Source organism: Mobula birostris, chromosome 1 (assembly GCF_030028105.1).
Source record: "Mobula birostris isolate sMobBir1 chromosome 1, sMobBir1.hap1, whole genome shotgun sequence".
Taxonomy (NCBI): Eukaryota; Metazoa; Chordata; class Chondrichthyes; order Myliobatiformes; family Myliobatidae; genus Mobula; species Mobula birostris.
Genome location: NC_092370.1, coordinates 121638994 through 121651022, shown reverse-complemented (window position 1 = coordinate 121651022; position 12029 = coordinate 121638994). Strand labels below are relative to the sequence as shown.

Sequence of the window (12029 nt, the reverse complement as noted above, 5' to 3'; positions counted from 1 at the left end):
AGAGAGGAAAATTAAAGGATCAAGCAAATATTAAAAAACTGAATTTGCATTTGATAGCCATGGCTGTAGAGTTAAACTTCGATAAAAACTAAATTTTTATTTGACAGACATGGCTGTAGAGTTAAGTTTCTATAGCATCTCTTTTCAAAAGTCATTTAGCCTTTTATCTAGTACTTGCCAGAATGCCTCCCTTTTATTATTTGAAATTTTGGAAGCAAGACTTTAGAAATGTAATGATTAATTTGTAACAAGAGCATGAAGCAGAGTGCTCTACATAATACTGTGTGCAAGATTCAAGACTGCTTAATGTACACAAGAATAAAAGAGAACAAAATAATTGTTAGTCTGGATCCAATGCAGCACAAAAAAAAACAACACAGTAAGAAAAAGAACACAATAATTAAAAAATACCACAAATATACAAGATATAAAGTGAAAAAGAAGATTGGTAGCTCGGTCGCAAACATTTCATCACCAGTCAAGGTGATATCATTAGTGCGCATTGAGTGTTGTTTCTGTCATGTGCTCACATTTATATTGATCTGACCTGCTGTTCTGATTGGCTGGCTGCCGCCCTGGCAGCTAGTCTCTGCTGGGTCTGGGCAAACAGGACAACTGAGTGATCTCTGCTAGCCTGTATCCCTGGTTATCAGTCATTGTGAACATTGGTTCCTTGGGTGTCCGTGGCTCACCCCTCAGCCCCGATCCCGCAGACTTATAGGTTCATAAATTGCATCCAGTTCAATATACTTGTCAATAGCTTTTTGTTGAGAACCAAGCTTCTAAAAATTCTCTTGATTTCTAGTACTCTGCTTCTGCCAGGATTTTTTTTGCTCCAAAGTATTCACATGCAATGGCTATGTAAAAAACTTCATCAGAAGGTGTTTCATCCAGAGAAACAACTCCTACTGAATAGACAAGAAAGAGGCTAACCCTACCGTTCATCAGGAATATTTCCAAAATGACAGCAGGACTGCTCTAACCACAGGGAACGATGGTAGCATACAAACCCAGCATAACAGTCAGAACGCTGGGCTTGAGATCCAAAGATCCAACAGCCCACATGGAGAGAACAAATGCAACATACCAAATTCAACGTGGAGACTACCCCAAACACTATATAGGACAGACGAACAGAAACCTATCCACAAGACTACATGAACATATGCTCACCATAAAACATAATCCTCTGTCATTCATCTCAGTACATGAAGAGCAAGGAGGACACAAGTTCATCTGAGAAACTGCACAAAACCTGGCAGAAGCACAAAACAAGGAATCTGGAGAATTCTTAGAAGCTAAGTTCTCAACGGAAGACTCTATTAATAAGCACTTTGAGCTAGACACAATTTATGGACCTATGCATCTGCGGGATTGGGGCTGAGGGGTGAGCCGCGAACACCCAAGGAAGCAATGTTCAAAGTGCCTGATAACCAGGGATACAGGTCAGCAGAGATCACCTACTATCTGGTTGACCAGTACCCAGCGGAGTCTAGCAGCCAGCACAGCAGCCAACTAATCAGAACAACGACGTCAGACCATACAAACGTGAGTACTCAGCAGAAACTACACTCAATTGCACAATGATGATGTCATCTCGAATGGTGACAAACGTTTGCGACTAAACTCCAGGCTCGGTGAACAACCCTACAGACACAGATACATTAAGATAGCTTATTAACATAGATTGATTGTATGTCCATAAAGTGATGCTAGGCACAGGAGAGTCTGTTCATAAAATGATAACTTAGTGGTGGTGGGGTACAGTAGTAGGTTAAGGTATTGATCAGCCTTACTGCTTGGGGAAAGTAACTGTTTTTGAGTCTAGTGGTCTTGACATGAATGCTACGTAGCCTCTTCCCTGAAGGGAGTTGGATAAAGAGTTCATGATATTGCCGCTCTTTTACCAGCATGCTTCTGTATACATGTCCTCGATGGCAGGCAGGCTGGTGCCAGTGATGCTTTGGGCAGTTTGGACTACCTGTTGGAGAGCTTTCCTGTCCAGCACAGCGCAGTGTCTGTACTATGCAGCAACGTAGCTTGTTAGGGTGCTCTTTATTGCACATCTGCAGAAGATCATGAATATTGACATGCATAGTCCAGCTCTCTTCAGCTTCCTCAGAAAGTAGAAGCGTTTGCGAGTTTTCTTGATTGTGTAGGATGTGTTCTCTGACCAGAAGAGGTTATGCAAGATGTGCTTTCCCCAGTTGTTTGAAACTGGTCACAGTTTCCATTGCTGTGCCGCCGATATAAAGAAGGGTGTGAGTGGTACGAGTTCTCCTGAAGTCGATAACCATCTCTCTCATCTTGTTGAGGTCATTTGCCAGACACTATACCTCGAGCTCTTCTATCTCCTCATTGTTGTTGCTGATGAACCCCAGTATTGTCGTGTCATCAGCATACTTGACAAGGTGATTACTCAGGTATTTAGCCATGCAGTCTTATCTGAGTAGCGTGTACAGCAGTTGGTTCAGCACACAGCCCTGGGGGGCTCCCATGTTATTGATGATGGAGAGGAAAGAATGATTGGGCATCTGATGTCTAGTGGTGAGGAAGTCCAACACCCAGTTGCAGTGGTGTATTTAGATAACTTCAAGTACAAATGTATCAGAATTAAAAACTTTCAAACAAAGATTGAATATATGCACACACACACACAGAGGAAATAATTTCATGGCTTTGAGGAAGACCTTAAGAATAGTTTTATTGAATAACTCTTCTAAAGAACAAGTATAGTCATACTGGAATGACTGCACTAAATTTAAAAATGTAATCTATATTGGTGTCAGCAATATAAAGTGTAAGCACAGCTTCTGGATCAACAAAACACTTCAAACAAGCAAAATTTACCACTCCTACCTGATGTGTTGTTTAAGATGACTAGATTTTTTAAATCCTTTGTTGCAATAAGCACATCTGTATGGCCTATCCCCACCCAGTCCATCAGTTATGATGCCATTGGCCAGATAATGACTGTACAATTGGCTATTCCGTGGTGTTTGTTGGATGAGGCCTACGGTGAAAAAAGTGGTGTTTAAGTAAAATTAATTTTCATACATTTTGAAAGCTAGTTATATATTCATAGCACCTTTTCAGACTCAAAGCAAAAAAGCAACAACAAAAACACTTAAGAAATCAAAATGATGTTACTAGTACACAACAGGTGCTCAATATGCTACATAATTAACATTTAGCCATTATATCAAATTCCCAGTACTCTTTGGTGGATCCCACAGTACAAGCATTACGAGCAAACCTCCACCTAATTACACACTTATGATGCAGCAAAACAGCATTTTGTAAAAGCATTAAGTAGAAGCAAAACAAGGAGTACAAGATGAACAATTATAGTATTGGGCAAATTCTACTTCAATACAGCGAACAATCTTGTATTCCAACTGAATTTTCAAAGGGAGAATTCGATATTAATGGTTTAGTGCAAAGTAATGATGTCTAAACTGAAAGAGCTCCCTCTACTGTGATAATTCAATTTACATCAGCCACACACTGCACATTCATGGTTTTGTACTGTTTAGTTAAAACTCAGGTTCCTGCCCAATTTAAAATTAAATTTCAAAAACTATACCAGAAGTACCCTGCAAGTTATGGAAGAGGAGCTAATCTGGGTGGGAAACAAATAGCAAAAAAAAACATTTTATTCGACTGAATAATAAAAGCTACACTTTTTCTTCTCTGAGAAGAGATTCTGCCCAAAAACATTATCTTCTCCTTTTCCCAGGCATCAAGAAATTGACTGCACAGTTCTCCCAGTTTCTGCTTACATTTAAGATCTTTTGCATCTTAATTATCCAAATTTATCTAAGTTGAGCCTTATAACTGAACAAGAATTCAAAGCTTATTAAATCTGGTCCATCCAGGCACCAGAAGTGAAACAAGAAGTCAAAGTCTACCCGCATCCAAGGTATGCAGGTGGTCAGCTCATCCAGATATCACATCCATACTTAAGGATAAAATGCCTCTCAGAAAGAAGTATATTGAGGGGGGATGGGGCAAAGAAAACTTAAAATAGGGAAGCACTGAAAATATAGGGAAGCACAGAAAGTCACACAAAAGAGCTCAAAGAGGTTTTTGAAAGTAGCAAAGGAAGTGACAAAGAAAAGTTTCGCTCAAAGATCTTCAGTAAGTAAGAACAGCAAAGGAACAAGGGTTGTGAGAACAAAGAGGATCACCATGGATCGAGAAGCCGCCTGGACAGGTAAGCTACTGTTTCTGTACTATCTGCGACCCTATGATCTGATTACGTCAATATATGTGAAGGGCGAAGTGGCCTGCACCTATTCTTTTAAAACAGGCTAATGACAAACAAAATGGCTAAGTAATTAGGCAGACTGCCTTGGAGTGTGCAGTCTTAAGTGTTCTGCACTATTTAGATTCTAGTGGGTTGTAGCAAAATAAATTACACAAAATTCACCTCACAAGCCTCCCAAAAGATTGGATTAAATAACCCTAGCTGTGACCAGCAACTCTAAAGAGAACTGCCTGCACGTACCCAAACTCAGATACAAGCCCTGTTGTTAAGACCAGGACATATTAAGTGACAGATGCTAGTGCATCACATTCTCAATTCCACTGCTAATCTCCATATGGAGACCAATAACACAGCCCCGTTCAACTCTTTCATCCCAGCCAGGTAGATCTGACATAGGATCAGATTTCACTGGGGTTTACTGGTGAAGAGCAAGGTTATTTAGTTTTCCATTTAATTTGTTTCAACGTTTCCACTTATTTCTTAGTTTAAAGGATTTAAAACTAAATTAATACATTTAAAAAATTAAAACTAAACTGATATTAATTTGTATGAAATTGAATAATATTTAATGTGCAGCAAGCTTAATTTTCAGTTGTCTCTGAATATCAGAAATGTTTAACAACTATTGCGAAACCCCTGAAAGATTTGACACAAGAGAAACCTCTAACTTTCTCTCATCTCAATGAATCCTGTGAGCAGGATCTCAGTAAAATGCCTCCTCATTACCAAGGTCTTGCTGGACACTTCCAAAATAAACAGTCACCTCAAGCAACTCTCTGTCCATTCCAAGTAAAAACAGGCAATCACCAGTCTTGAGTAGAGTACAAGCAGCAGGCTGAATTTATCTCAATTTGCCCCAGTTGTCTCATTCCTTTCTACCTCTTCCTCTTTATATACCGATCTACCCCTTAAACCGATGTTATTCACACATGGTACCAAGTTAATACACCCAACACTCTGTAATGAGGCTTCTCCTGAATAATAAAAAAAACTATCTGATTTTGAACTTCTGTGGAACTTGGAGTGTTTTCTCTATATCTATTTTATGAAACTGTTTCAGAATTATAATAATGAATTCCTCCAATATGTCTTCTTCTGAGTGCCTCTTCTCAAAAGAGACACACAGCTTGTTCAGGCTCTCTGCAACAGATGTATGATTTGTGTACCTAGAGTCAGGTCACTAATTTCCACGCAAACTTAGCAAAATAGAAACATTTCAAAAATGAAGCAGTTCCTTATTAACTAATTTATTCATGCAAGGGCACTGCAAGAACATTTAATATGTTTCCAGAATGTTTTTGCCCAAAAGTGCCACAAAAAAGACAATTTTATTTTTTGCTTAGTGTACATAAATAAAATCATTTGTTTATTGCTATGCAAACTCTCAAGTCAATTGCTGTTGTAAGTATGTTGTGGCTGCTGCATTTTGCTGTCCATTTCCACCAAGTCACACATAATGGAAAGCCTTACCTGAATCAGTGATGAGGATAGGTTCCTGAAGTGGGATATCAGTTAATGTGACACTGTTTTTTAAAATCCGCGTCTTGGCTGGTTTGCGTGGAAATCTTTTCTTAAGCTGCAAGTTTTTGAAGTGCGAAGCGATGTGACTTTTGCGATGCCCTGAGGTCCTGAACTTTTTGTCACAGTGTGGACAATCAAATGGTCTAGCTCCTAATCACATGGATAGAAGATCGATAGAAAAATGGAATTGAAATATCTGTACAACATGCAGTATTAGTACAAATCTGGGGTGAGTAAGCAAAAATCATTCCCTTTCAACTGCACATTTTACTCCAAGAAGCTTAGAATTTTAGGAGTGTTCCAAAGCACATTCAATCTATATATTTTTTTAAATCATGGTTTCTCTGCAGGCTGCAATGGCAGAGGTGAATATAATTTCTCAACATGGAACAAAAATGCTCAATTCTTTGTCTGTACTTGAGTCAGATGATCTTGACCAGAGCAGCAAAAAATAACTTCAATGTGGATGCCTACGTGGGAGCTTGAAAATAAAATATTCCCTCAGAATTTTATGAGTCTGCCCAAGATCTAATAAAGTTTTGTGGAAAGCGTATATTCATTTTCAACCAGACTGAATTCCCCACTACACTGGGCGAAGAAAAACAAAAGCATCTTCTATCTATGGCTGAAACAACCTATAATTCCTTTGCACATGCATTAAGTCCCGGCCGTAAACTAGACTTACTCTGAGAACTATAGAAACCAAACTACAGAGTGTAAGTAACTTGCCAAGTATAAAGATACAGATTTCACGGGACAAGCTGACTTACCCTATCCCTGTAGCTACAAAGTTTTATAAACATTGCCTTAGCTGTTTGAGCTTATAAACTATATAGACACAGTCTGGATTGACCTCCCTTGGATTTCCCTTTTCCTCCCATGACTTAGCACCAGATCAACGTGGCTGGAGATTAGAGGTGCCAGGCATGGCTATGTCAACTTGTTGTTCAAAGCCCTCTTTAAAGGATGTATCTGGATTAGCATTACAATATTCTAAATAGACCCAGGAGTTACAAAGGTACCTGTATGTAGCCGAAGGTGAACTTTTAGACTCCCTTGAGTGGAAAACATCTTTGCACACATGGGACATCGGAATTCCTTGATGCCAGTGTGAGTCTTCATATGTGCAGTAAGGGTGCTTTTTACAGCAAAAGCCCGGAAACACTGAGTGCATTTGTAGGGCTTTTCATGTGTGTGGATACGAATATGTCGTACTAGATCACTGGGCTTTTTAAATTCTTTAGTGCAATATGTACACATGTGCCACCTAATTCCATTCACACGGCGGACAGACCCTGTAAACAGAATTATAATAATTAAATATTTACAATAACTCACTGATATAAAATGTACTTACTCTCACTAAATCTACTCCATTCTGAGTTCAGGAATAATTTTATAATCTTCCATTATCAGCAAAATGACAAAAGTGTGAAAGTAAGTACATTTATCTTGGACAATTTCAACACCATTCAATCCTAACTTTATGTTACTACAGTATTTCATATTTTCAATCCAAAAGATTTGCAGACTTGTATACAGCATGTGTGTTAAAAGTCTACATCTTCCAAACTCTAATGCTAAGAATTGCTGCACCCTGCTCCATCACTAGAAACCTCCCTTTAAGACAATCAGCAAATGGTAGTTAAGAAAAATACAAAAGTACAATTCAGTTCCAATAATCAGACTCAAACAGAGAAACCATCATGTGGCAAAGAGAAGAAAGGCACACATGCAACAAGATCAATAATTAGTCAACACACATAAACGTTGCTGGTGAACGCAGCAGGCCAGGCAGCATCTATAGGAAGAGGTACAGTCGACGTTTTGGGCAGAGACCCTTCATCAGGACTAACTGAAGGAAGAGTTAGTAAGAGATTTGAAAGTGGGAGGAGGAGGGGGAGATCCAAAATGATAGGAGAAGACAGGAGGGGGAGGGATGGAGCCAAGAGCCGCGTTCACCAGCAACTTTTATGTGTGTTGCTTGAAATTCCAGCATCTGCAGATTTCCTCGTGTTTGCATCAATAATTAGTCTTTCATTTATTCATTAATTGTTTTAAAGTAAGAATCAGTCTTAAAATAAGATACATTGAGCCATTCACTGGTTACATTCCTGCAACCGTTGCTAACTCCAATATTCAGTACTATGACCCTAATAAATACCATCAGTCAAACATCTATATGATTTATAAAGAACACCTTTGTAGCTGTTACGCTTGAGGATCATGTTACAGAATATTGGAAATAGATGGCAATGGGGAAAAACTGAGCTGCAGTTATACACATTTTAACTGCACCAAGGAACTACCAAGACTCTGCCCTTAGCCCAGTCATCTGGCTATACCTAACCACTTAGAAAATTACATCTTGGATCCTGCTGAAAGACTCTTTATCAAGTACTTGTAGGAAATCTCTGACACATCAGTTCCTCCTTATACTTATGAATATAGAGTCACAGAACACTACAACACAGAATCAGTCCCTTTGGCCCATCCAGTCCATGCCAAGCTATTAATCTGCCAAGTCCCATCGGCCTGGACCCAGAACATAACCCTCCACACCCCTCAGAACCATGTACTTAATCAAAACCTATTTTAAATGTTGAAGTTGAACCCACATCCACCACTTCCTCTGCCAGCTCGTACCAACCTCAGTGAAAAAAACCTGCTTACATTTACACTATCTACAGTGCCTATAAAAAGTTATCACCCCCTATAAAACGGGTCTAGAAAAAGCTTTCATGTTTCATTGGTTTACAGCATTGAATCACAGTGGATTTAATTTGGCTTTATTGACACTGATCAACAGAAAAAGACTTTAGTGCTGAAGTGAAAACAGATCTCTAGAAAGTGATCTAAATTAATTACAAATATAAAACACAAAATACTTGATTACGCAAGTATTCACTCCCTTTAATATGAAACACCCAAACACTGTTGAGTAAGTATCCTGTCAAAAACTACACCAAGACAACAAAAGAACATTCCAAGCAACTACGCAAAAATGTTATTGAAAAGCACAAGTCAGGAGATGGGTACAAGAAAATTTCCAAGTCACTAAATATTCCTTGGTGTACAGGTAAATCAATCAAGAAATGGAAAGAATATGGCACAGCTATAAATCTAGAGCTGGCTGTCCTCAAAAACTGAGAGACCGTGCAAGAAGGAGACTGGTGATGGAGGCCAAGAGACCTATGACAACTCTGGAGAAGTTACAAGCTTCAGTAGCTGACATGGGAGAGACTGCACATACAACAACTGTTGCCCAGGTGCTTCACCAGTCACAGCTTTATGGGAGAGTGGCAAAGAGAAAGCCACTGTTGAAAAAAAAAATACTCACATGACATCTCGGCTAGTGTGTGTCTGAAGTCAGTTGGGAGGTTCTATGGTCTGATGAAACCAAAATTGAGCTTTTTGGCCATCAAACTAAATGCTATGTTTGGCATAAGCCAAACACCACACATCAAAAACAGCCACCCATTCCTACCATGAAGCATGGTGGTGGCTGCATCATGCTGTGGGGATGCTTCACTGCAACAGGCCCTGGAAGGCTTGTGAAGGTAAAAGGTAAAATTAATGCAGCAAAATACAAGGAAATCCTGGAGGAAAACTTGATGCAGTCTGCAAGAGAACTGCGACTTGGGAAATGATTTGTTTTCCAGCAAGACAATAACCCCAAGCATAAAGCTAAAACTACAAAGGAATGGCTTAAAAACAACAAAGTTAGTGCCCTGGAGTGGCCAAGTCAGATTCCAGAACTCAATCCAATTAAGATTTGTGCGGACTTGAAAAGGGCTGTACTCACGATCCCCATGCAAGCTGACAGAGCTCAAGCAGTTTTGTAAAGAAGAATGGGGAAAAATTGCAGTGTCCAGATGTGCAAAGCTGATAGAGACCTATCCACACAGACTCAAGGCTGTAATTGCCGCCAAACGTGCATCTATTAAGTACTGACTTGAACCTGTGCAATCAACTGTTTTGTGTTTTATTTTTGTAATTAATTTAGATCACTTTGTTTTCATCACTTTGGCATGAAAGGTTCTTTTTCTGTTGATCGGTATCAAAAAAAAGCCGAATTAAATCCATCGTGATTCAATGTTGTAAAACAATAAAACATGAAAACTTGCGGGGGGGGGGGCGTTGAATACTTTTTATAGGCATTGTATGCCCCACATAATTTTGTATGCTTGTATCAAATCCCCCCCAATTCCCCTACGCTCCAGGGAATGAAGTCCTAACCTATTCGACCTTTCCCTATAGCTTAGGTCCCCAAATCCTGGCAACATTCTCCACATTCTTTTAATCTTATTGATAACCTTCCTGTAGGTAGATGACCAGAATTGCACACAATACCACAAATAAGGCCTCACCAAAGTTTTATATAAATTTCAACATAACATCCCAATCCCTGTATTCAATACTATGACTCATGAAGGTCCATGCACTAAAAGCACTCTTTATGACCCTATCTACCTGTGATGCCACCAACAAATAATTATTCTCAGATACATTTATTCTAATGCACTCCTAGTGCCCTGCTAGTCACCATATAAGTTCTACTCTGGTTTGTCTTCACAAAGTGCAACATCTCACACTTATCTGCATTAAACTCCATCTGCCATTTCTCAGCCCATTTTTTCAGCTGATGCACATCCCACTGCAAGCTTTGATAGCCTTTCTCGTTATCCACTATGCCCCAAGTCTTTGCGTGAACCACAAATTTGCTGCTCCAGTTTACTACATTATCATCCAAGTCGCTGATGTAGATGACAAACAACAATGGACCCTGCAGCGATCCCTACAAAACACCACTAGTAACAAGCCTTCAGTCAGAGAGGCAACAATCTACTGTTACCCTCTGGCTTCTCCCACGAAGTCAATGTCTAATCCAATTTACTACCTCATCTTGAATGCCAACCTTCCATGCCAGACCTTATCAAAGTCCATGTAGACAACATCCACTGCCTTGCCTTCATCAACATTCCTGGTAACTTACTCTATAAGGTTGGTTAGATATGGCCTACCATGCCCAATGCCATGTTGACTATCTCTAATCAGTCCTGGTCTATCCTATTGCTTATATATCTGGCCAGGCATCATTCACGGAAAAGAGTAAACAGTCGACATTTCGGGCCTAGACCCTTCATGAGTCCTGATGAAGGATCTCAGCCCAAAACATCAACTGTTTACTCTTTTCCATTGCTTGCTGCCTGGCCTGCTGAGTCCCTCCAGCATTTTATAGGTGATGCTTGGATTTTCATCATCGGCAGATTTTCTCCTGTTTGTACTTGTATATCTGATCCCTTAGAATACCTTGCAATAACTTCTAATAATGTACCCACCACTGTTGTTAGGCACATTGCCCTATAATTACCTGGCTTATTTTTAGAACCCTTCTTAAACAATGGAACAACATCAGCTATTCACCATTCTTCTGGAACCTCACCTGTTGCTAAGGACATCTTAAATATCTGCAATAATAAAATACCTACATTTCTGCACTACAAAACACCTTGTCAGGCCCTACAGATTTATCCACCCTAATTTGCCTCAAGACAGCAAACCTCTCCTCTTCTGTAATCTGTATAGTGTTCTGGTGCAGTGTGTTGAAACTCTGACTAAACACCAAGTTAAACCGGAGCCAATGAAGACAGAGTCGTAATAAGGTTAACCATTTACTGTTCACTCTTCCACATTAACATCGTATGGTGAAAACTGTTGATAAAAAAAATATAAACATATACAGCGTCTGTTTCATTCTGGAGACCACGCACGCTCTCTTCTTTCAGCGAGTGTCTCCAGCCACCCCGAGTAGCGGGCGAGGAGGGTCCCGTCAAACCGCCGCCAGGCCCTAGCCCACGCTGTGTTTGAAATTGAAAAGCCAACACGCGTGCCACCCGAACCGCCGCTCCCTTAACAGAAACCGCGTTAATATTTCTACTTCAAATACTTTCAAAGGAACTTACGGCGCTGCTTCTATAATGTTCCTTTGTAGGTTTACACAGAGCTCTTCACAATCACCTTCCCGAGTCGAAGGTTATACATAAAACATGGCGAAACTGGAGGTGACGTCATCACATGCCGCAATATACCATAGACAATGAATTTACCTTTGTTATACTGTAACTTAATTATCAACCTTTAACTTTAACTAGAAAATAGTTTAAAACAAATCATTTAAGCTTTAAATTCCTCAGGGTCAATACCACACATGACCTGACTTGGTCCAACCAAGCAG

At 39.7% G+C, this 12029-nt stretch overlaps 1 protein-coding gene across 3 annotated transcripts in view; it reads right to left on the bottom strand.

Moving 5' to 3' along the window:
- The window catches only part of LOC140199432 (zinc finger protein 236-like), a 154734-nt gene that overhangs the window by 66518 nt on the left and 76187 nt on the right, over positions 1-12029 (bottom strand). For all 3 annotated transcript variants that reach the window (XM_072261550.1, XM_072261535.1, XM_072261541.1), the window contains exons 10-12: positions 6814-7086; positions 5741-5941; positions 2860-3013 (exon numbers count right to left, since the gene is read on the bottom strand). In XM_072261550.1, the coding sequence (XP_072117651.1) occupies positions 2860-3013; positions 5741-5941; positions 6814-7086 (628 nt within the window). The remainder of the gene's footprint in view (positions 1-2859; positions 3014-5740; positions 5942-6813; positions 7087-12029) is intronic.